We start from the raw sequence: 25,259 nt of genomic DNA, 5'->3' as shown, positions 1-25,259 counted from the left end.
TGTGATTTAAGAGGTTGTTGACATTTTACATTCCTCCCATGTTAGTCGGCACAGTAGCAGTGTGATTGACTGTAGCTAGTTCATACAGTAGCATTGGGACTGTAGCTAATTCATACAGTAGCAGTGTGATTGACTGTAGCTAGTTCATACAGTTGCACTGTGATTGACTGTGGCTAGTTTATACAGTTGCAGTGTGACTGACTGTAGCTTGTTCATACAGTAGCAGTGTGATTGGCTGTAGCTAGTTTATACAGTAGCAGTGTGATTGACTGTAGCTAGTTCATACAGTGGCAGTGTTATTGAATGTAGCTAGTTCATACAGTGGCAGTGTTATTGAATGTAGCTAGTTCATATAGCCCTCCTGTGGTGTTCGTGTCAAATCTGGCCGTTTTACAACTTTAACTAATCATAAATATTGTGTTTTTCATTTGATTGCCTCAAGATCTCATGATATCCTCCACACTAGGCATTTGAACATTGCTGATCACCACTTTCATTGAATTTTGAGTGGTTTAGTCAACTTTGTTACACCTGTGGTGTTCCCCGTCAAAAATGACCAGCCATAAGAAATGAATGGGAAACACTAAATGATGTTCATCCAGCAGATGGAAAACATCCCCATACACACACCCAGTCACCCACACACCCACAACCACAACCCCCTCAGCCCCCAACTTTCCGCCCCCCACCCTTTCATCTATCCCCCTACTGCCCCACTCAAAAATGACCAATGAACACTAAATTATGTTCATCCAGCAGATGTACTATATGAACTAGCTACAGTCAATCACACTGCTACTGTATGAACTAGCTACAGCCAATCACACTGCTACTGTATAAACTAGCTACAGTCAATCATACTGCTACTGTATGAATTAGGGTTAGGGTTAGGTTCAGGGTTAGGTTCAGGGTTAGGCTCAGGGTTAGGGTTAAGGTTAGGTTCAGGGTTAGGGTTAGGGTGAAGGTTAGGGTTAGTTTCAGGGTTAGGGTTAGGGCTGAAGGTTAAGGTTAAGGTTAGGTTCAGGTGTGTGTGTGTGTGTGAGACTGTGTTTGTGTGTGTGTCTGTGTGTGTGTCTGTGTGCGTGTGTGTGTGTGTGTATGTGTGTCTGTGTGTGTGTGTGTGCATGTTTGCAGGGTGGTCCATGCAGGTAGGAGTCAGAAGTGGTGAAGTGGAACGTGCTCCACGCTTCGACCACTGGACCAGTGTAATTCTGCAAAAGGCAATTTTCATTGAAATATATGACAGTAATGTAAGAAACAGACAGTGAACATTGTAACAGTGATGAATGGACCTGGGTGTTTGTGTCTTTCTTACCCTAACCATGACAGGCCCACAGTACAGGGGGCTGTATATGAAAGGAATCAACTGCCAGCAACCTGAGGTCTCCTAAAAAATAAAACAGATTTCAAAATCTCACAGAAATATAATGAATTTCAAACGTACAATTATTTTCTTTTCAAAGTTCTACCTCAAAGATGCTCTGCACATCGTGGACATCCTCAAGGATGAGTGGCACATCCTCCACGACCACACCCTGCTCAACGTCCACCAACAGCACAGCCAAGGCCTCCACCTGGACCCGGTCAGTCCTCTCTACAAAAGGACAATAATGACACAGAACCACTCAGCATGTGTTGCTAGAATACAAAACAGCATCGCACAAATCCAAAACGTACATGCCTTGCCAAAATGCACGGAGGTGGCTAACAAGCTAACTAGTTCAAGCTAAAGGTAACTCTTAGCAACGCCCTTCGACACTGTCAACGGGTTACTTAGCCACCTAGCAGCTAACAATGCTATCATTGCTTCTAACTGGCAAAATAATCATTGTACACACAATTTTGGAGATATGTGTCTACTGTAAAATGTAATTAAATGTCACATACCCTCTTCGAAGTCGCTGTCGCTTTCCTCTTCACGATCGCGAACCTTGCTTGCGTGGACTGGGGGCAGACGTTTCTACGACAGGTTGTTGGTCTTGTTTTCTTTTTTGCAGGGCTCCCGTTGGGAGGACAGCGACTTCGAAAGCGGGTATGTGATGTTTAATTACATTTTACAGCAGTAGACACATAGTCAACAAATGTGTCTTTATAATGGCATGACACTTTGTCAGTTGGTAGCAATGGTAGCATTGTTAGCTTTAGCTTGAACTAGCTAGCTTGCTAGTCACCTACATGCATTTTGGACTTGTGCTGTGTTGTTTCTGTAACACTTACCTCGAGTTGTAGATAAGTATGCTATGTTAGGACCAGTGACTAGGCTCGTAGGGAGCAGTAGTAGTTAAAACAGTAATAATAGCAAAATAATAATCAGACACACCACAGACCATCAAGTAAGTTTTAAATGCCGGCTTGTTTATACACATTTGTAGAAAAAGTTAGAAGTAGAAAATTGGTACCATAAGACAGTTTACATTACACATACATACATTGAATACTGAAAACAATTGCATCTAAATGCAAATGGGTCAATAATAAACCTCTTCTTTAAGGAATATCAAGAAAAACAAAGTCTCTCAGTTCAAGAAAATATTTCTAAAGTGAAGTCTCGGTTAAAGTTTCTTTTAAAGTTCTATTTGATTTCTAATTTCAATAGTTAACTATTTTAAGTTCAATGGCTATCTTACTTTTCCATAAGATTATTCTATCTAAGTATCATTAAGATCTTTTAAATCTTCATTAAATCAATATTTTCACTAGGCCTATTTAGAATCAAGTATCAAGTATTAATCTCCTATTTTAGCAATATAAACCAGTGAGCTACTATGTTTAGCGAGTTCAGAAACAAAATCAAAATCAGTTTGGCATTAGCATGAAACCAGTAGGATAACAATAATACCATCAAACATCAATTAAAACATTCACCATTCAACATTAACATCAAGGCTATGAACGTATAGTGAATAACTATCAAGTATCAAGTTAAATGCTAATCAATCTTTTCAGGCAACAATGCAATTCAATCATAGACCGTATGCAACGGTCAACGAATTCAACCTTGCTAGCAACCAGGCGAAACAGTCCAGCGAATGCCACGTGCGAACTTAGTTTTCATTGAGTCCACGCTTACCGCAAATTAAAGTCCAAACGAATCCTCTTGCAACGAAATAACGAAGGCTTTACACAGTCCTACCGCAAATCCGATGAAAGAGTCCTTGTTCTTCTCCAGAATGTAGATGAATCTTGTGGATGCAACGTGATGATGATCCGATGGTTCTTCTCAAGAATGTAGGAGGCTCGCCAGCGGGAGCGTGGCTCCGGATAATACACGGTTTTACTCTCTTATATAATGTCTAAATAAACCACAGTCTACCTTTGCAGACAGAATACAACATAAAACACTTTCAAATCAAAGAAAATAAACGTTTTCACTCGGTTTTGCTGTTATTTTGCTCACTGGTTAGTTCCACTAGCTTTCGCTCAACTTGCTTCGTCTCTGACTAGCATTCTCAATGAAAAAGGAAGTTGCAACCAGCCATTCTGATTGGCTGACTAGTTTAAGTGACAAAACTTCCTGTAAAAATCAATATTGAAACGAATTATTTTTAATCCTATTTATTAGACTAAATCATGGACTTTTATTTCTAATGTCAGAATATTTATTCAGAAATATTTTTACTGTTATTTATTCAAGTATCTGTTTATGGCTATTTTAACCTAGGTTACAGACAGGTTAGAGGGAGAGACAGACATGGAAAGAGAGGGAGAGAGAGAGAGAGACAGGTTAGAGGGAGAGACAGACATGGAAAGAGAGGGAGGGAGAGAGAGAGACAGGTCAGAGAGAGACAGACAGCTCAGATGAAGAGGGAGGTTAGGTTAGAGGGGGGACAGACAGGTCAGAGAGAGACAGACAGGTCAGGGACAGAGAGAGAGAAAGAGAGACAGACAGACAGACACCCCCAGACAAATTGATCACAGACAGACAGATCACAGACAGACACCCACCTTTGGGGTCGTTGTGGGTCAGTAGCTGGACCCCCGCCTGCTTGGCATATGCCGTCAGATCGGGGGGCATCACACAACAGGACGCCAGGTTGACCTGGTTGCTGATGGGCTTCACCTTGGATACGGGAGAGAGAGAGACAGGTCAGAGAGACAGACAGGTCAGGGACAGAGAGACAGACAGGCCATCAGATCGGGGGGCATCACAGAACAGGACGCCAGGTTGACCTGGTTACTGGTGGGCTTCACCTTGGATACGGAAGAGAGAGAGACAGGTCAGGGAGAGACAGACAGGTCAGGGACAGAGAGACATACAGGCCATCAGATCGGGGGGCATCACACAACAGGACGCCAGGTTGACCTGATTACTGGTGGTCTTCACCTTGGATACGGGGGAGAGAGAGAGAGAGAGAGAGAGAGAGAGGTCAGGGACAGACAGACAGGTCAGGGACAGAGAGAGAGAGACAGACAGACAGACACTGTTAACTGCTTGGTTGGGACAGAGAGAGAGAGACAGGACAGGGACAGAGAGAAAGAGAGAGAGAGAAAGAGAGACAGACAGTTGGCGTACGCACTCAGTTTGACCTGGTTACTGGTGGGGTTTCACCTTGGACATGGAGAGAGAGACAGACAGGTCAGGGAGAGACAGATACCCCCAGCACAGGACAGACAGACAGACAGTTCAGAGACAGAGACAGACACCCACCTGGGCCCAGTCGTAGCGCTCCTCCAGGAGGCCCTTGTCCAGGACAGACAGACAGATCAGACAGACAGACACCCACCTGGTCCCAGTCGTACAACTCCTCCAGGACAGACAGACAGGTCAGGGATAGAGCGAGAGAGAGAGAGAGACAGACAGACAGACACACACACCGTCCAGGACAAACAGACAGGCCAGAGAAAGACAGACAGACACCCACCTGGGCCCAGTTGTGCAGCTCCTCCAGGAGGCCCTTGTCCAGGTCCGACGTCCCGATGGCGACCACCTTCCCGGACGCCACCAGCGTTTCCAAGAAAACCCATGCCGGCTGCAGGTCCGAGAGGGTCTGGGGGGCGTGGTCGGCCCCCGGGGGGGGGGGGGGCGGGCGCCAGGATGACCGAGTCGAGTTGGGAGAGGGCGAGAGTGAGACAGGCTGTTGGGGGGGAGGGAGACAGGTTAGGGAGAGAAAGACAGGTTAGAGGTCCGAGAGGGTCTGGGTGTGGGGGGGGGGGGGGATGTTGTCCTCCTGGTCGACAGGGCGAGGGTGAGACAGGCTGTGGAGGGGAGAGACAAACAGGTAAAGAGAGAGACAGACAGGCAGACAGCCAGCCAGCCAGCCAAACAAACAGACAGACAAGCAGACAGCCAAACAGGCAGACAGACAGACAAACAGGCAGGACTCACCCATGTCGACAGCCTGCGTGATGGACGACTGGTCCGACTCGCACAGGAACAGCTTGACTGCAACGACAACGTTAGCGTGGGTTAGCCTAGGTTAGCCTGTGTTAGCATGTGCTGGTGTCATTTGTTAGCCTGTGTTAACGTGTGGTCGCGTCGTGTGTAATCATGGGCTGGTATCGTTTGTTAGCCCTGGGTTAGCGTGTGTTATCGTGGTGCGTGTGAGCCGGTGTTAGCATGCACTAGCATTTATTAGCATGTGTTATCGTGGTGTGTGTTAGCGTGCGTGAGCCTGTCTTAGCCTGCGTTAACCTGTCTTACCCTGCATTAGCGTAGCGTTAGCCTGCGTTAGCTTGTCGTAGCGTACCAGACACCTTCAGCTCCTCCCTCTCCTCCGGTGTGATGGTGGCCTCGGCCGCCTGGGGGGTGGAGCAGTCCAGGACGTCAGACTCCTGGAGAGACAGACAGGTTAGAGACAGACAGGTTAGAGAAAGACACGTGAGAGAGAGACAGGTAAACAGACAGACAGGTTAGAGAGAGAGAGACAGACAAGCATGATGGTGGCCTCGGCCGCATGGGGGGTGAAGCAGTCCAGGACGTCAGACTCCTGGAGAGACAGACAGGTCAGAGAGAGAGACACAGGTAAACAGACAGACAGGTTAGAGAGAGAGAGACAAGTTAGAGACAGACAGACAGAGAGACAGACAGGCGTGATGGCCTCGGCCGCGTGGGGGGTGGAACAGTCTAGGACGTCAGACTCCTGGAGAGACAGACAGGTCTGAGAGACAGACAGGTTCAGGACAGACAGATTACAGAAAGACAGCCAGGCGTGCCTGGGAGGGGGGAGCAGTCCAGGTTAGAGACAGACCAGACTAGTCGAACTAGAGAGAGGGAGAGAAAGAGAGAGAGATTAGCTGACCTCAGCAGAACCTCCCTCCCTCCCTGTTCAACCCTCCCCCCCAAACCTGCCTCCCCCCCGTCTCCCTGCCTGTGTGTGTGTCTGTGTGAGTGTGTCTGTGTATGTCTGTGTGAGTGTGTGTATGTCTGTGTGAGTGTGTGTGTGTGTGTCTGTGTGTATGTGAGTGTGTGTGTGTCTTCCTCTCTCTCTCCCTGTCTCAGGAGCACCCACCCACACACACACACACACACACACACACACACACACACACACGTTGTCACTTGACTCACTAAACATTGACGCCTCTGGGCATGTGTGTGTATGTGTGAGTGTCTGTGTGAGTGTGTGTCTGTCTGTGTGAGTGTGCGTATGTGTGAGTGTGTGTGTGTGTCTCCCTCTCTCTCTCCCTGTCTCAGGAGCACCCACCCACACACACACACACACACACACACACACACACGTTGTCACTTGACTCACTAAACATTGACGCCTCTGGGCATGTGTGTGTGTCTGTGTGTGTCTGTGTGAGTGAGTGTGTGTGTGAGTGTGTGTGTGTGTGTGTCTGTGTGTTGTGATGGCCCAGCCGGTGAGCAGTGCCCCACAGAGACACCTGGTGGCCACAAGGGGGAGGCAAAGGCAGCCATGGGGTGTCGTGCTGGATGGGAGGTACTATCCCAGTTCTATGTCCTGGAGACTCCGCCACCAATCAGATGACTCAGCTCACCGCTCACAGGTGCGCTGAGTCAGCTCGGCGATCCTGAGGCCTTTTAAACTCCCCAGGACAAGCTGAAGACAGACTGGCTGGAGGAACGAGTCGAGACCAGACACCCGCTAAGCCAGTCTCATAAGCCAAACGGGAGAGAAAGCCTGGAAGACGGAGAGGAACCCCCCAACCGACCGGAGGAAGAGGTCAGTGAAAGGGACCCGATATCCGACTAACTTTGGCCTGTCTCTCTCTCTCTCTCTCTGACAACAAGAAGAACCAGGCGGAGCGCCGTAGCGCCAACCGCCAACCCGGTGAAGATTTGAGTTGCCTTTCGCCTCTCCCTTTTCCCCGCACCTTAGAAATAAAACCCTACGTTGATTTCACCGCAACCCCTGTTTCCGCCTGTTTCTATTCTCATTGGTTGACCCACTGTTGCGCCTGTCGACCAGGCTCCCACAGTGTGTCTGTGTGAGTGAGTGTGTGTGTCTGTGTGAGTGTGTCTGTCTGTCTATCTGTGTGTGTGTGTGTGTGTCTCCCTCTCTCTCTCTCACACACACACGTTGTCACTTGACTCACTAAACATTGACGCCTCTGGGCGCGCGTGTGTGTGGGTGTGCGTGTGTGTGTGGAGCATCCAGAGAGAGACGAAGTAAAGGAGGGAGGGAAGGAAGGAAGGTAGGAAGGAAGGGAGGGAGGGAAGGAAGGAAGGAAGGAAGAGAGGGATGAGTCTCACCTTCTCCTCCGCCGACAGTAAGGAAAGAAGAGAGGAAACAGGAAAGGAGGGAAGGGAAGGAGGGAGGGAAGGAGAGAGAGAGAGAGAGACAGGAGGGAGGGAGGGAGGGAGGGGAGAAGGAGGGGAGAAGGAGGGAGAGAGAGAGACAGGAGGGAGGGAGGGAGAGAGAGAGACAGGAGGGAGGGAAGGAGGGAGAGAGGGAGAGAGACAGGAGGGAGGGAGGGAGGGAGAGACAGGAGGGAAGGAAGGAAGGAAGACAGGAAAGGAGGGAGAGAAGGAGGGAGGGAAGGAGGGAGAGACAGGAGGGAGAGAAGGAGAGAGAGACAGGAGGGAGGGAGGGAGAGAAGGGGGGAGGGAAGGAGAGAGAGAGAGAGACAGGAGGGAGGGAGAGAAGGAAAGAAGGAGGGAGGGAAGGAGGGAGGGAGAGAGACAGGAGGGAGGGAGAGACAGGAGGGAAGGAAGTAAGGAAGACAAGAAAGGAGGGAAGGAAGAGAGAGAGACAGGTCAGAGAGAGACAGACAGCTCAGATGAAGAGGGAGGTTAGGTTAGAGGGGGGACAGACAGGTCAGAGAGAGACAGACAGCTCAGGGACAGAGAGAGAGAAAGAGAGACAGACAGACAGACACCCCCAGACAAATTGATCACAGACAGACAGATCACAGACAGACACCCACCTTTGGGGTCGTTGTGGGTCAGTAGCTGGACCCCCGCCTGCTTGGCATATGCCGTCAGATCGGGGGGCATCACACAACAGGACGCCAGGTTGACCTGGTTGCTGATGGGCTTCACCTTGGATACGGGAGAGAGAGAGACAGGTCAGAGAGACAGACAGGTCAGGGACAGAGAGACAGACAGGCCATCAGATCGGGGGGCATCACAGAACAGGACGCCAGGTTGACCTGGTTACTGGTGGGCTTCACCTTGGATACGGAAGAGAGAGAGACAGGTCAGGGAGAGACAGACAGGTCAGGGACAGAGAGACATACAGGCCATCAGATCGGGGGGCATCACACAACAGGACGCCAGGTTGACCTGATTACTGGTGGTCTTCACCTTGGATACGGGGGAGAGAGAGAGAGAGAGAGAGAGAGACAGGTCAGGGACAGACAGACAGGTCAGGGACAGAGAGAGAGAGACAGACAGACAGACACTGTTAACTGCTTGGTTGGGACAGAGAGAGAGAGACAGGACAGGGACAGAGAGAAAGAGAGAGAGAGAAAGAGAGACAGACAGTTGGCGTACGCACTCAGTTTGACCTGGTTACTGGTGGGGTTTCACCTTGGACATGGAGAGAGAGACAGACAGGTCAGGGAGAGACAGATACCCCCAGCACAGGACAGACAGACAGACAGACAGTTCAGAGACAGAGACAGACACCCACCTGGGCCCAGTCGTAGCGCTCCTCCAGGAGGCCCTTGTCCAGGACAGACAGACAGATCAGACAGACAGACACCCACCTGGTCCCAGTCGTACAACTCCTCCAGGAGGCCCTTGTCCAGGACAGACAGACAGGTCAGGGATAGAGCGAGAGAGAGAGAGAGACAGACAGACAGACACACACACTGTCCAGGACAAACAGACAGGCCAGAGAAAGACAGACAGACACCCACCTGGGCCCAGTTGTGCAGCTCCTCCAGGAGGCCCTTGTCCAGGTCCGACGTCCCGATGGCGACCACCTTCCCGGACGCCACCAGCGTTTCCAAGAAAACCCATGCCGGCTGCAGGTCCGAGAGGGTCTGGGGGGCGTGGTCGGCCCCCGGGGGGGGGGGGCGGGCGCCAGGATGACCGAGTCGAGTTGGGAGAGGGCGAGAGTGAGACAGGCTGTTGGGGGGGAGGGAGACAGGTTAGGGAGAGAAAGACAGGTTAGAGGTCCGAGAGGGTCTGGGTGTGGGGGGGGGGGGGGGATGTTGTCCTCCTGGTCGACAGGGCGAGGGTGAGACAGGCTGTGGAGGGGAGAGACAAACAGGTAAAGAGAGAGACAGACAGGCAGACAGTCAGCCAGCCAGCCAAACAAACAGACAGACAAGCAGACAGCCAAACAGGCAGACAGACAGACAAACAGGCAGGACTCACCCATGTCGACAGCCTGCCTGATGGACGACTGGTCCGACTCGCACAGGAACAGCTTGACTGCAACGACAACGTTAGCGTGGGTTAGCCTAGGTTAGCCTGTGTTAGCATGTGCTGGTGTCATTTGTTAGCCTGTGTTAACGTGTGGTCGCGTCGTGTGTAATCATGGGCTGGTATCGTCCGCCTGGGGGGTGGAGCAGTCCAGGACGTCAGACTCCTGGAGAGACAGACAGGTTAGAGAAAGACAGGTGAGAGAGAGACAGGTAAACAGACAGATAGGTTAGAGAGAGAGAGACAGACAGGTCAGAGAGAGAGAGACAGACAAGCATGATGGTGGCCTCGGCCGCATGGGGGGTGGAGCAGTCCAGGACGTCAGACTCCTGGAGAGACAGACAGGTCAGAGAGAGAGACACAGGTAAACAGACAGACAGGTTAGAGAGAGAGAGACAAGTTAGAGACAGACAGACAGAGAGACAGACAGGCGTGATGGCCTCGGCCGCCTGGGGGGTGGAACAGTCTAGGACGTCAGACTCCTGGAGAGACAGACAGGTCTGAGAGACAGACAGGTTCAGGACAGACAGATTACAGAAAGACAGCCAGGCGTGCCTGGGAGGGGGGAGCAGTCCAGGTTAGAGACAGACCAGACTAGTCGAACTAGAGAGAGGGAGAGAAAGAGAGAGAGATTAGCTGACCTCAGCAGAACCTCCCTCCCTCCCTGTTCAACCCTCCCCCCCAAACCTGCCTCCCCCCCGTCTCCCTGCCTGTGTGTGTGTCTGTGTGAGTGTGTCTGTGTATGTCTGTGTGAGTGTGTGTATGTCTGTATGAGTGTGTGAGTGTGTGTGTGTGTGTCTGTGTGTATGTGAGTGTGTGTGTGTCTTCCTCTCTCTCTCCCTGTCTCAGGAGCACCCACCCACACACACACACACACACACACACACACACACACACACACACACACACACACGTTGTCACTTGACTCACTAAACATTGACGCCTCTGGGCATGTGTGTGTATGTGTGAGTGTCTGTGTGAGTGTGTGTCTGTCTGTGTGAGTGTGCGTATGTGTGAGTGTGTGTGTGTGTGTCTCCCTCTCTCTCTCCCTGTCTCAGGGGCACACACACACACACACACACACACACACACACGTTGTCACTTGAATCACTAAACATTGACGCCTCTGGGCATGTGTGTGTGTGTGTCTGTGTGTGTCTGTGTGAGTGAGTGTGTGTGTGAGTGTGTGTGTGTGTGTGTCTGTGTGTTGTGATGGCCCAGCCGGTGAGCAGTGCCTCACAGAGACACCTGGTGGCCACAAGGGGGAGGCAAAGGCAGCCATGGGGTGTCGTGCTGGATGGGAGGTACTATCCCAGTTCTATGTCCTGGAGACTCCGCCACCAATCAGATGACTCAGCTCACCGCTCACAGGTGCGCTGAGTCAGCTCGGCGATCCTGAGGCCTTTTAAACTCCCCAGGACAAGCTGAAGACAGACTGGCTGGAGGAACGAGTCGAGACCAGACACCCGCTAAGCCAGTCTCATAAGCCAAACGGGAGAGAAAGCCTGGAAGACGGAGAGGAACCCCCCAACCGACCGGAGGAAGAGGTCAGTGAAAGGGACCCGATATCCCACTAACTTTGGCCTGTCTCTCTCTCTCTCTCTCTGACGACAAGAAGAACCCGGCGGAGCGCCGTAGCGCCAACCGCCAACCCGGTGAAGATTTGAGTTGCCTTTCGCCTCTCCCTTTTCCCCGCACCTTAGAAATAAAACCCTACGTTGATTTCACCGCAACCCCTGTTTCCGCCTGTTTCTATTCTCATTGGTTGACCCGCTGTTGCGCCTGTCGACCAGGCTCCCACAGTGTGAGTGTGTGAGTGAGTGTGTGTGTCTGTGTGAGTGTGTCTGTCTATCTGTGTGTGTGTGTGTGTGTGTGTGTGTCTCCCTCTCTCTCACACACACACACACACACACGTTGTCACTTGACTTACTAAACACTGACGCCTCTGGGCGCGCGTGTGTGTGGGTGTGCGTGTGTGTGTGTGTGTGTGGAGCATCCAGAGAGAGACGAAGGAAAGGAGGGAGGGAAGGAAGGAAGGAAGAGAGGGATGAGTCTCACCTTCTCCTCCGCCGACAGTAAGGAAAGAAGAGAGGAAACAGGAAAGGAGGGAAGGGAAGGAGGGAGGGAGGGAAGGAGAGAGAGAGAGAGACAGGAGGGAGGGGAGAAGGAGGGGAGAAGGAGGGAAGGAAGGAAGGAAGACAGGAAAGGAGGGAGAGACAGGAGGGAGAGAAGGAGAGAGAGACAGGAGGGAGGGAGGTAGGGAGGGAGAGAAGGGGGGAGGGAAGGAGAGAGAGAGAGAGACAGGAGGGAGGGAGAGAAGGAAAGAAGGAGGGAGGGAAGGAGGGAGAGAGACAGGAGGGAGGGAAGGAGGGAGGGAGAGAGACAGGAGGGAGGGAGAGACAGGAGGGAAGGAAGTAAGGAAGACAAGAAAGGAGGGAAGGAAGAGAGAGACAGGAAAGGAGGGAGGGAGGGAGGGAGAGAAGAGAGGGATGAGTCTCATCTTCTCCCCGGCCGACGGCGTCTCAGAGGACCAGTCACTCAGCATGGCGCGGATACAGTCCTGGAGCTACGGCAACAACAGACAGACAGGTCAGATGGAGAGACAGACAGGTCAGAGACAGACAGACAGACAAGTCAGAGACTGACAGACAGACAGACAGAGGGACAGACAGGTCAGAGACAGACAGACAGACAGTGTGAGTGTGTGTGTGTATGTCTGTGTGAGTGTGTGTGTGTGTGTGTATGTCTGTGTGAGTGTGTGTGTGTCTGTGTGTGTGTGTGTGTGTATGTGAGTGTGTATGTGTCTCCCTCTCTCTCTCCCTGTCTCAGGAGCACCCACACACACACACACACACACGTTGTCACTTGACTCACTAAACATTGACGCGCGTGTGTGTGTGTGTGTGTGTCTGTGTGTGTGTGTGTGTGTGTGTGTGTGTGTGTGTCTCCCTCTCTCTCACACACACACACATTGTCAATTGACTCACTAAACATTGACGCCTCTGGGCGCGCGTGTGTGTGGGTGTGCGTGTGTGTGTGTGTGGAGCATCCAGAGAGAGACGAAGGAAGGAAGGAAGGAAGGAAGATAGGGATGAGTCTCACCTTCTCCTCCGCCGACAGTAAGGAAAGAAGACAGGAAACAGGAAAGGAGGGAAGGGAATGAGGGAGAGAAGGAGAGAGAGAGAGAGACAGGAGGGAGGGAGGGGAGAAGGAGGGGAGAAGGAGGGAGAGAGAGAGACAGGAGGGAGGGAAGGAGGGAGAGAGGGAGAGAGACAGGAGGGAGGGAAGGAGGGAGAGAGGGAGAGAGACAGGAGGGAGGGAGGGAGAGACAGGAGGGAAGGAAGGAAGGAAGACAGGAAAGGAGGGAAAGAAGAGAGAGACAGGAGGAAAGGAGGGAGGGAAGGAGGGAGAGAGAGAGAGACAGGAAAGGAGGGAGGGAGAGAAGAGAGGGATGAGTCTCACCTTCTCCCCGGCCGACGGCGTCTCGGAGGACCAGTCACTCAGCGTGGCGCGGATACAGTCCTGGAGCTACGGCAACAACAGACAGACAGGTCAGATGGAGAGACAGACAGGTCAGAGAGAAACAGACAGACAGACAGATAGACAGACAGATAAGACAGAGGGACAGACAGGTCAGAGACAGCATGGCGCGGATACAATCCTGGAGCTGGAGGGCAACAAAAGACATACAGGTCAGACAGACAGACAGAGAGAGACAGGTCAGATAGAGAGACAGACAGGTCAGAGACAGCGTGGCGCGGATATAATCCTGGAGCTGAACGGCAACAACAGGTCAGACAGACAGACAGAAAATGACAATAAAACGACATATTTAGTATTTATTTAATCATATTCATAATACACACACACACACACACACGGTCAGTTCGTTAGAGCCAGTTAGCATTCGCCTTTAGCACCCCGTCAACACTGCACTCTGTAGGTAAATTCGTTAGCCCCGTTAGCATTAGCCTTTAGCACCCCGTCAACACTGCACTCTGTAGGTAAATTCGTTAGCCCCGTTAGCATTAGCCTTTAGCACCCCGTCAACACTGCACTCGGTAGGTAAATTCGTTAGCTTCGTTAGCCCCGTTAGCATTAGCCTCTAGCCTCCCGACCCCCCCCCCCCCCGCCCTTCTTACCTCCTCACTCGGGGACGACGGACACTTCTTCTTCAGCCGGCTCCGGTTGACGAGGTTCCCGGTGTGGAGGTTGAGCGTCGTGGCCCGGGTCAGAAACGAGGTACCACCGGGGGAGACGGTCCCAGAGGACCCGCTACGAGTACCAGAGGAGCCGCCGGTGTCGGTGGTGGTGGTGGTTTCCATGGTGTCTGTCTCCCCTTCTCTCGTAAAGAAGAAGTAAATGTCGTAAAGATATAATAATAATAAAAAGATATCGTAAAATGAGGGAGGGGTGGGGTTGTCTAGCAACGAGGAACAGTTGGTGGGTTTGAGGGAATGTCGTAAAGGAAAAGAAAATGTCGGAAAGGGACGGGATATGGTGGGTTACCTAGCAACGAGGGGGTGGGGAGAGTGTGTGTGTGGTTTGAAGGACTGTCGTAAAAATATTTTTTCAAAACAAATACGAACGGTGGAGGGAAAGGGGGGGGGTTGCCTAGCAACGAGGGGGTGGGTTTGAAGGAATGTCGAGTAATGATGACACGACGCGTTTCCACACACACACACACACACACGGTCAGTTCGTTAGAGCCAGTTAGCATTAGCCTTTAGCACCCCGTCAACACTGCACTCGGTAGGTAAATTCGTTAGCTTCGTTAGTTAGCCCCGTTAGCATTAGCCTCAGAGCCGGTAGAGGAGACGGTACCACCGGGGGAGACGGTCCCAGAGGACCCGCTACGAGTACCAGAGGAGCCGCCGGTGTCGGTGGTGGTGGTGGTTTCCATGGTGTCTGTCTCCCCTTCTCTCGTAAAGAAGAAGTAAATGTCGTAAAGATATAATAATAATAATAATAATAATAATAATAGTAAATGTCGTAAAATAAGGGAGGTTGGTGTGTTTGAGGGAATGTCGTAAAGGAAAAGAAAATGTCGGAAAGGGACGGGATATGGTGGGTTACCTAGCAACGAGGGGGTGGGGAGATTGTGTGGTTTGAAGGAGTTTCATAAAACATTTTTTTCTAAAAAATGTCGTAAAATACGAACGGTGGAGGGAAAAGGGGGGGGTTGCCTAGCAACGAGGAGGTGGGTTTGAAGAGCCTAACTACATGGTTCTACTAGCCCTAGGGTTAGGGTCAGGGTTTAGGGTTAGGGTTAAAGTTAACTCATCCCCTAGGGTTAGGGTTAGGGTCAGGGTTTAGGGTTAGGGTCAGGGTCAGGGTTAGAGTTAGGGTTAGGGTCAGGTTCAGGGTCAGAGTTAGGGTCAGGGTCAGAGTCAGGGTCAGGGTCAGGGTCAAAGTTAGGGTTAGGGTCAAGGTTAACTCGTCTCCTAGGCCTGTCTGCACATTTGGGTTGTCATGACGTTGCTAAGTGAAGTGTTAACACTGGAAAGAAAACGTCCCCTTTGGTTTCCACTGATGTTCTATTATACTAATGTTCTATTATACTAAGATTATATTATACTAATGTTCTATTACACTAATGTTCTATTACATAAATGTTCTATTATACTAATGTTCTATTACACTGTTCTATTACATAAATGTTCTATTACACTAATGTTCTATTACATAAATGTTCTATTACACTAACGTTTTATTATACTAATGTTCTATTACACTAATGTTCTATTACACTAATGTTCTATTACACTGATGTTCTATTACACTGTTCTATTACACTAACGTTCTATTACACTAACGTTCCATTACATTGTTCTATTACACTGATGTTCTATTACACTGATGTTCTATTACACTAACGTTCCATTACATTGTTCTATTACACTGTTCTATTACACTAATGTTCTATTACACTGATGTTCTATTACACTGATGTTCTATTACACTAATGTTATATTACACTGATGTTCTATTACACTGTTCTATTACACTGTTCTATTACACTGATGTTCTATTACACTGTTCTATTACACTGATGTTCTATTACACTGTTCTATTACACTGATGTTCTATTACACTGTTCCATTATAAAAGATCTGTGATGTTATAAAGAATATTTCAGGTTCAAATTCTGGGTTTTTAGGGTTCAGTGCTTATTGCTAACTGGCTGGATTCTAATCTCTCTGTTGTTGTAATACTAGTAAATGACCACCAGGTGGTGCCCCCATCTGAGGGCTAGAGGTCTGGGGGATAGGGTTCTGGGGGTCTGGGGGTCTGGAGGTCTGGGGTCTGGGGTCAGAGGTACTGCAGGGGACAGGTGAAGTCTTCTCATGAGAGCCATGCCTCCCATGGCAGGGAGCGGTACTGCAGGGGACAGGTGAAGTCTTCTCATGAGAGCCATGCCTCCCATGGCAGGGAGCGGTACTGCAGGGGACAGGTGAAGTCTTCTCATGAGAGCCATGCCTCCCATGGCAGGGAGCGGTACTGCAGGGGACAGGTGAAGTCTTCTCATGAGAGCCATGCCTCCCATGGCAGGGAGAGGTACTGCAGGTGACAGGTGAAGTCTTCTCATGAGAGCCATGCCTCCCACAGCCCACAGACAGAGAGGAGAAAAGCAGCCTGCACCTTGGCTGCCCCTCACAATGTCACATGATGCATAGATATTACTGTACTAGATGATTACTATATAAAAATGAAGGAATACATGGAAAGTGAAGTTCAGAACATGAACAGCGCCTTCTGAAGGTATTCAGACCCCTTCACTTTTTACACATTTTCTTGTGTTATAGAGTAAATTTGAAATGGATTCAATTTAAAGAATTTGCCATCAATCCACACACAATACCCCAGAATGACAAAGCGAAAACACGATTTTTGACATTTCAGTACATTTATTAAAAGTGAAATACAAAAATACCTCATGGACAGAAATATTCAGACTTTTTGCTTTGACAGTCTTAAAATTAGTTAAAATGCAAAAATGTCATCAACAAATCACTCAATAAGTTGAATTGAGTACATCTTAATGCAAGGATAATAATTCATGTCATTTCGGAATGAATATCTTTGTTTTTATAGGGTCTCTGATTTGCATAGGAATCAATTACACACTGTGTAGATTAGGATGTTCCGAAGACACTGTCCATGTTGTACTGACAGAGAAGGAGAGCTGTCTTCACATCCACTCCCTGCTATCTTACACACAGCAACGTAATCCAGCATCACAACTCAAACACCCAATCTAACCAACTCTTATATACATACAGACACTCTCTCCTGTGTTATTCTCAGAGTTCATCATCAGTCTGATTTGATCATCTAATCATTCATCTGGATTGTTTCACTATCAGTTGCATTTCCTACTTCTGCTTTGTCAGTCTATTGCACTTTTTCACACATTTCACAATGAGCAAATAACCATCTGGTTCTCATCAACGGCTGTAGCCCTAAACACTACATACAGTGTGATCTCCCTGAGACTAGTTTCCACAGGGTCACTGAACAGCCATCGCTCCAAAGCCTAAACCCTGGGTAGAGGGGCTCAGTGAATGTGGAGTGGAATGTGTGCAGGAGGGTCCGTGTGTCAGAGGAGACCCTGTAGAAGGACAGAGTGCCGGCCGGCCAGTCCAGATACACTCCTACTCTGTGGGAGCCAGAGGAGGGGACAGGTATGACAGTCTCCTCATCATTGTGCCAGGTGGAGTAACTGTTACCAGAGCAGTACAGACTCCAGGACTTGTCATTGTATCCCAACAAACAGTCATGACCCCATCCTCTCCTGCTGATTCCTTTATATGTCACTCCTAAGAAAGCTCCTCCCCCACTACACTCTACCTCCCAGTAATGGCGCCCAGTCAGACCCTCTCTACACAGCACCTGTGGCCAGTAGTCAAATCTCTCTGGGTGATCAGGATACGGCTGCTCCTCTCTCCCCCGTGTCACCTTTCTGTTCTCCTCAGTCAGAGAGAGGAGTCTGTGTGCTGTGTTTGGGTCCAGTGTGAGCTCACAGGCATCTGATTGAGAGGGCAAAAATAATCATCAAATCAATACAATTGAATAACTTACAATATTCACAATGTGATCTTGTTATGGTAACATTCTTTTTCTCTTCACAACACTCTTCACAAAATATTACTTGAATTAATTGAAATTGTTTTACAAGGGATACAACTAATTCACATTAACTAATATTTTAGATTTACATATGAATACAATACTGGTGCTCTGTTTGAACTCTGCTGTACCCTGGTTCTTGAGTAATATCACAGTCCTATTCTCTACAGCCTTGGTGACTTACATTTGATCAGCCCAGGTTTGAGCCTGCACTCTCCACCATGGTCCACACTATATCAACCACAGAAGAACCCACAGAGGTTGGATGACACACTCATGATCATGTGGAAAATAGATACTGTGCATTCATCTCATTGATACGTCCAGCCACATATTCAGCCTTTACCTGAGTGTCTGTAGTTTACAGAGTGGATCTTTCTGTACAGCAGAGAGCAGCGCCAGTCCTGAGTCTCCTGGGTGATTGTAGCTGAGGTCCAGCTCTCTCAGGTGGGAGGGCTTAGACCTCAGAGCTGAAGCCAGAGAAACACAGCCTTCCTCTGGGACTCCACAGAATGACAACCTGGGGAAATAGTGTCACTCCATCTGATATCAAGAATCTGATTATTCCTCTCTAATGTACATGTGCAGCTTTAAATCCTCTTCATTTGCCAGTTGAAAGACCACATGTGAATGAGGAATACAAATAAATACATGCAGACAAACGATCACAGAGCGTGCAGACAGAGCAGCCCCCCATCCCACCTCACACACACACACACACACACACACACACACACACACACACACAGACACACACATGCACACACTATAGTAATTGATTGGAAGATAATGTACATTGTCTGTCTCAATTATTGACCCTTTCAGTGCAAGTATCATTGATTCCATAGAATGATAATGTAACATACACTTAGGAATGATGTGTCTGACAACAAGAATAGTCTCATATCTCACCTCAGTGTCTGTAGTTGACAGTGTGGACTCCCCAGTCCAGCAGAGAGCAGCTTCTCCCCCCCGTCACCTAGATCATTATTACTGAGGTCCAGCTCTCTCAGGTGGCAGGAGTCTGAGCTGAGAGCTGAGGCCAACGCTTCACAGCATCTCTCTGTGAGGTGACATCCATTCAGCCTGAATGAGGAATACAAATAAATACATGAAGCCAAACGATCACTGTGGGGCATTATGATAAGAATTCATGAGTGAGAGTTACAGTTGCGGAAGCAACAGGGGAGCAATTAACCATGGATACATTTGAAGTCACTGGATTTCTACGTCTGGTATAATGAATTTGCTTGCTATTGGGTTAGTGCAGTATTGTGGAGTCCCATGAGCTGATCTAAGGCCAGGTGGGTCAGGATTTGAATAGTGCAAACATATTCAGAGAGTGCAGACAGAGCAGCCCCCCCTGCCACCACACACACACACACACACACACACACACACACACACACTATATAGTAATTGATTGGAAGATAATGTACATTGTCTGTCTCAATCATTAAGCCTTTCTGTGCAACTATCATTGATTCCATAGAATGATAATGTAACATACACTTAGGAATGATGCGTCTGGCAACAAGAATAGTCTCAGACCTCACCTCAGTGTCTGTAGTTGGCAGTGTGGACTCCCCAGTCCAGCAGAGAGCAGCTTCTCCCCCCCGTCACCTAGATCATTATAACTGAGGTCCAGCTCTCTCAGGTGGCAGGAGTCTGAGCTGAGAGCTGAGGCCAACGCTTCACAGCATCTCTCTGTGAGGTGACATCCATTCAGCCTGAATGAGGAATACAAATAAATACATGCAGCCAAACGATAACTGTGTTGCATTATGATAAGAATTCATGAGTGAGATTTACAGTTGCTCTTAACAAGGGAGCAATTAACCATGGATACATTTGTAGTGACAGGATTTCTACGTCTGGTATAATGTATTTGCTTGCTATTGGGTTACTGCAGTATTGTGTAGTCCCATGAGCTGATCTAAGGCCAGGTGGGTCAGGATTTCAGGAGAGTAAAGTTATTCAGACAGTGCATTCAGAGCAGCCCCCCCTGCCACCACACACACACGCACACGCGCACACACACGCACACACACACACACACACACACGCACAGACACACAAACACACACACACACAATCACACACACACACACACAGACATACACACACACACACACACACACAATCACACACACACACACACACACACACACACACACACACACACACACACACACAGACATACACACACAGACATACACACACACAAAAACAAACACACACATTATATAGTAATTGATTGGAAGATAATGTACATTGTCTGTCTCAATCATTGACCATTTCTGTGCAAGTATCATTGATTCCATAGAATGATAATGTAACAGACACTTAGGAATGATGTGTCTGACAACAAGAATAGTCTCAGACCTCACCTCAGTGTCTGTAGTTGACAGTGTGGACTCCTCAGTCCAGCAGAGAGCAGTTTCACCCCCCCGTCACCTAGATCATTATTACTGAGGTCTAGCTCTCTCAGGTGGCAGGAGTCTGAGCTGAGAGCTGAGGCCAACGCTTCACAGCATCTCTCTGTGAGGTCACATCCATTCAGCCTGAATGAGGAATAAATACAAGCATCAAGTCTTTTTAACTCAGAGAAAAATTTACATATGTAATGTGTTCTATCATTTCCAGTTGAATGTCGACGCACCTAATTACAATATAATGACATTTTCGGGATTTTAACATAGAACAACATGTTTTCTAATCATTTAACTTCATTTCAAAGGTGAAATCATCATGTATCCATACTTTTCATGCCTTAAATAATGGATAGAGCTTTCAGTTGGAGATGAGTGGTGAGCTCCTTCCAACTGCACCAACTGTAAACTCACTGGCTAGAGAACTGACTCATTCCACTTTCACTAAAATAAAGCTGACAAACTCATTAGCTGAACTGTGAACACAGCCAGCCATGTTATTATATATGCTACCTATGTTATTTGCTTAATGTCAGACCAAAAGTCTTCATTTGAGCCGCGGTGTGAGTATCCGTGGTAGCGCCAGTGGATTTCGATAGTCTTAAAAACGTCAGGAGTGTATTTCTCCAAACCAGTGTTCAGTACTCCGACTGGAAATGGCTCTTTCTACCTCATTATTGGGAGTCGAGACACAAAGCGACTGAACATGTTGGAGCAAGTCGTATATTTGTGTGTCAATAAAACATGAAACATAAGTGTGCAATCAATTTATGAATGACTTTTGACCATGTGATCAATAACTCAGTTTCTTCCATTTAATCCGTAAATCATAATAAGTGATCACATACTCCATTCATCACCCAAATATCAAAACAGTGTTTTGTCCATCTACTTACAGTGCCGTCTTAGAGGCTGTGACCACTGGCAGCAGCCTCAGAAGACCCTCTTCTGATCTGGAGTACTTCTTCAGGTCAAACACATCCAGCTCCTCTTCTGAAGTCAGTAACACAAAGACCAGAGCTGACCACTGTGCAGGTGAGAGTTTGGCTTCTGAGAGATGTCCTGAGCTCAGGTAGCTTTGGATCTCCTCCACTAGAGAATGGTCATTCAGCTCATTCAGACAGTGGAACAGATTGATGCACCTCTCTGGAGAGGGATTCTCCCTGATCTTCTCCTTGATATACTTGACTGTTTCCACATTGGTCTGTGAGCTGCTTCCTGTCTGTGTCAGAAGGCCTTGTCGGAGATTGGACTGATTGGACTCCAGTGAGAGGCCCAGGAGGAAGCGCAGGAAGAGGTCAAGGTGACCATTCTCACTCTGTAAGGCCTTGTCCACTGCACACTTGTGTAAGTCAAACAGAGGTTTGCGTCTGAGTGATGACCAAAACTTCCAGTGTGAGGATTTGTCCAGTGGATTCTCATTCCTGTTGCTGAATGTGAGGAACACATATAAAGCAGCAAGAAACTCCTGGATGCTCAGATGCACAAAGGTGAACACCGGCCTCCGACTGGTCCTCCCCTCCATCTTAAAGATCTGAGTGCATAAACCTGAGTACACTGACGCCTCTCTGACATGAATGCCACTCGTTCTCAAGTCTTCCTCATAGAAGATCAGATGTCCCTTCTGCAGCTGACGGAATGCCAACTGTCCAAGCTGAAGAATAATTGTTCCTGTGGGAATCTTCTCTTCATTCATTTTGTCAATCTGAGATTCCAGGAAGTCTATGTAGATCTCAGTCAGAGTCTTGGGCATCTCTCCTCTCTCTGCTCCACCCAATAGTCTCTCTAGAACACTGGCTATGAGCCAACAGAACATTGGTATGTGGCACATGATGTGGAGGCTCCTCGATGACTTCACATGGACGATGATTCTTTTGGCCAGGTTCTCATCACTGATTCTTTTCCTGAAGTAGTCCTCCTTCTGTTTTTCATCAAACCCCCGTATCTCTGTCCATTGGTCAATGTACTTTCGGGGAATCTGATTGGCTGCAGCAGGTCGGGAGGTTATCCAGATGAGGGCAGAGGGGAGGAGCTCTCCTGCGATGAGGTTTGTGATCAGGACATCAATGGAGGCCCGCTCTGTCTCGTCTCTCAGAACTTTTTTGAAGTTCAGAGGCAGTCGACTCTCGTCCAGGCCATCAAAGATGAACAGAATATTAGATTCCTTTCCCAGAGTCTTGATTGGTTTCATTTCAGGGAAGGATTCATGAAGCATTTCAATCAGACTGCGGTCTTCTTCTTCTTTGTCAGGATTCATTTGGTGAAAAGGAAGCAGAAACAAGAAATCAATGTGCTTGTTCTCATTTCCTTCTGCCCAGTCCAGAACAGTCTTCTGCACACAGAACGTCTTTCCCACTCCAGCGATGCCAAGCGTCAGCACTTTTTTTTTTTGGTCAGGCCGGGGTTTGAAAATGTTGCTGGTCTTGATGGTCTTTCCTGTGGCTGGGGTTATGGATTGAATACGTGTGACTTCATGCTCAGTACTGACCCCTCCCCAGGCCCCCTCGATCATGTGCAGCTCGGTGTAGGTGTTGTTTAGATCGATGCGAGTACCTTCCGTTGACGTCCCCTCATGTATCTTATTAACCCTCTTCTTGTAAAAGGATTTCAGTTCATCTTGAACTGCAACACAGAGTTCATTCTTCAATATTGTCAATATTGTGATTTTTATCAATATTATTGTGATTACTATCATTGAAATCTAATTCATCATTACCGCTTTTACTAGACCTCAGATGCAGGTTAGAATGTGAATGTGTGTGTGTGTGTGTGTGTGTGTGTGTGTGTGTGTGTGTTGGTATTGTTATTAATCAGAGTGAGTTGCTTTTGCATTCATTTATACAAATTCAGTCTTTTAACTCTGACAACACAAACGTGGAACTGACCTTTATTCCATTTCAGTTTGTCTCGACCTGACAGTTGCTCTGTATCTGGAAAAATCAACAATTCAGTTATTCTTCTATGATATTGTCATCATATCTCATTGTTGTTATACTGATCACTTTTATTATCACTAGTAATCAACCCAATCAACACTATATGATGAGAAGCCAGCTAGAACATGAAAACAGGCACAGTTACAATGTGTTTGTGTGTGTGCCACGGACACAGACGACAACTTTTTCGGCTTTGAGAAGACATCCCAAGATACATCATCGAGGATTAAAGCATGAGACACAGAAGCAGCTACTATAACACTGGCCTGATGAGGATGCAGGGGAAACCTGCTGCTCTTGACTTGGTTGACAATTCTGTGTCACATTCACAATGTACAAAATGGCTGCCATGGGTACGGACATACTTATTTTGACCTTTAAAGCAAAGTCACAAATGGCTGAACAGTATGTATCAGGTGTCATGCTGCCAGAAGCTGTATGCCACTGAAAAAGCCAGCAATTGGTGCATGTGGGATTATTTAAACTTTGGGAGTGAGTTTATCACTTTTTCAATTCAATAACACTCACCCCTCTGAACTCACTCCACAGCGACCCCAGCCGTTGACCTAAGCACACAGTATGGCTTCCTCGTACACAAGCTAACACAAGTCTCAAATCTGTGTCCTCTGTATTGCCAACACACTTTACTGCCCACCGAAGCACCCAATGTTAACCAGCTCCGCCACAGATAAGCTGAATGGCACGGATGGGTGTATTTCAACTTGAGGAGTGACTTTATCATCTCAACTCGGTTACATACAAAGGGTTTTACACTGCTAGTCATGAAAACACTGAGGACCTGATTGCTAGTGCAGTTAGACAGGTGTTGCTATCAATAGTCACAATTCACAAGCATTCCCATGTGATGGCAAGTTGGTTTAGTGACAATGGTGACAAGATTTTTACTAATGTGCCGAATACATCAAATATTGTTGTTGTGCAGAAGATGGTTTGTTTTCCATGATACATTTGATATATTTTGCGTTCTTTGATGTGATGGTTTAACTTTACCCAAATTAAGTATTCAAATATGTGCATACGTGCATGCGTTTGTGCGTGCGTGCATGTGTGGCTGTGGCTGTCAGTCTTTAACATGAATGGAACTCACCTGTGATATGTTCTCTCTTATTCTTATCATATTCTCTCTTTAACGTTTCAGCGAGCTGGTTCTGCTTCATCTTCCTCAGGATCTCCAGTGTGACATTCACAGCATCGTCATCACCGTAGGTGTCCACCAGCGTATCCACAGTGTCCAGCTTGTCAGCTCCATCCAGTTGGCTTGTTGGGATGTGAGGGAAGCCTTCTGGTATGTTCTTAGTCAGGTACCATATAAACTCCTTCAGGTCTGTCTTGACCAGCTCCTTCAAAGTATTCAGCAGCAGCTCAGAGACAGCAGCCATTGTGGATCACTGAGAATACATGAACAAATGAGCTGTAGGTGTGGAGATGGTTTGGTTTGACCACCACTGGCCAAGTGCTCCATGGCTGAATGTGTGGTTGCTCAAAGCTGTGTACAATGTTAACAGTCTTGGTTTATCACCTCTGTTCTGTCATCAACTGATTTTGGATCACTGAGAATAACACATGAGAGCAGGTGAGCTGTCATGCTGACTACCTACCAGCAGGTGAACTGTCATGCTGACTACCTACCAGCAGGTGAGCTGTCATGCTGACTACCTACCAGCAGGTGAGCTGTCATGCTGACTACCTACCAGCAGGTGAGCTGTTTCTGTCCAGAAACAACTACTCACCCTGACTCCCTTGTGTAGATCTGAGAACAGTGGACAGGTGTGGCTCTGTTTTCCTGTATATATTTCTTTCTCTCTCTCTCTCTCTCTCTCTCTCTCTCTCTCTCTCTCTCTCTCAACATTGGACAGGTGGGCCTCTGTTTTCCTACCACCTCTTCTCCTCCCCTGTCCTGTTGTCCTCTCTCCTCTTTTACGTATTGAGGGGTAAACAGGGCAAGTAGCTTATGCCCCATTA

General features: G+C 48.2%; 3 protein-coding genes across 4 annotated transcripts in view; 1 reads left to right on the top strand and 2 right to left on the bottom strand.

Moving 5' to 3' along the window:
• The window catches only part of LOC310823733 (uncharacterized protein), a 566,003-nt gene that overhangs the window by 359,016 nt on the left and 181,728 nt on the right, over positions 1–25,259 (bottom strand). The window lies entirely within an intron of this gene.
• Positions 1–25,259, top strand: part of LOC310823888 (uncharacterized protein) — a 61,944-nt gene that overhangs the window by 20,089 nt on the left and 16,596 nt on the right. The gene's annotated exons all lie outside the window — the stretch shown is intronic.
• Positions 1,458–14,136, bottom strand: LOC310823725 (glutamate--cysteine ligase regulatory subunit-like; the record flags this gene model as incomplete). Its single annotated transcript, XM_083696577.1, has 3 exons — positions 13,921–14,136; positions 13,241–13,306; positions 1,458–1,481 (listed from the first exon to the last, which is right to left on the bottom strand). Exons 1-3 carry the CDS (start codon positions 14,101–14,103, stop codon positions 1,458–1,460), a joined length of 273 nt encoding a protein of 90 aa, XP_083552703.1. The 5' UTR covers positions 14,104–14,136.

This window comes from Argentina silus (genome assembly GCF_951799395.1).
Source record: "Argentina silus genome assembly, chromosome: Y".
Classification (NCBI taxonomy): Eukaryota; Metazoa; Chordata; class Actinopteri; order Argentiniformes; family Argentinidae; genus Argentina; species Argentina silus.
Note: the sequence above shows the minus strand (reverse complement) of the source record. Positions and strands in the feature narration are given on the sequence as shown.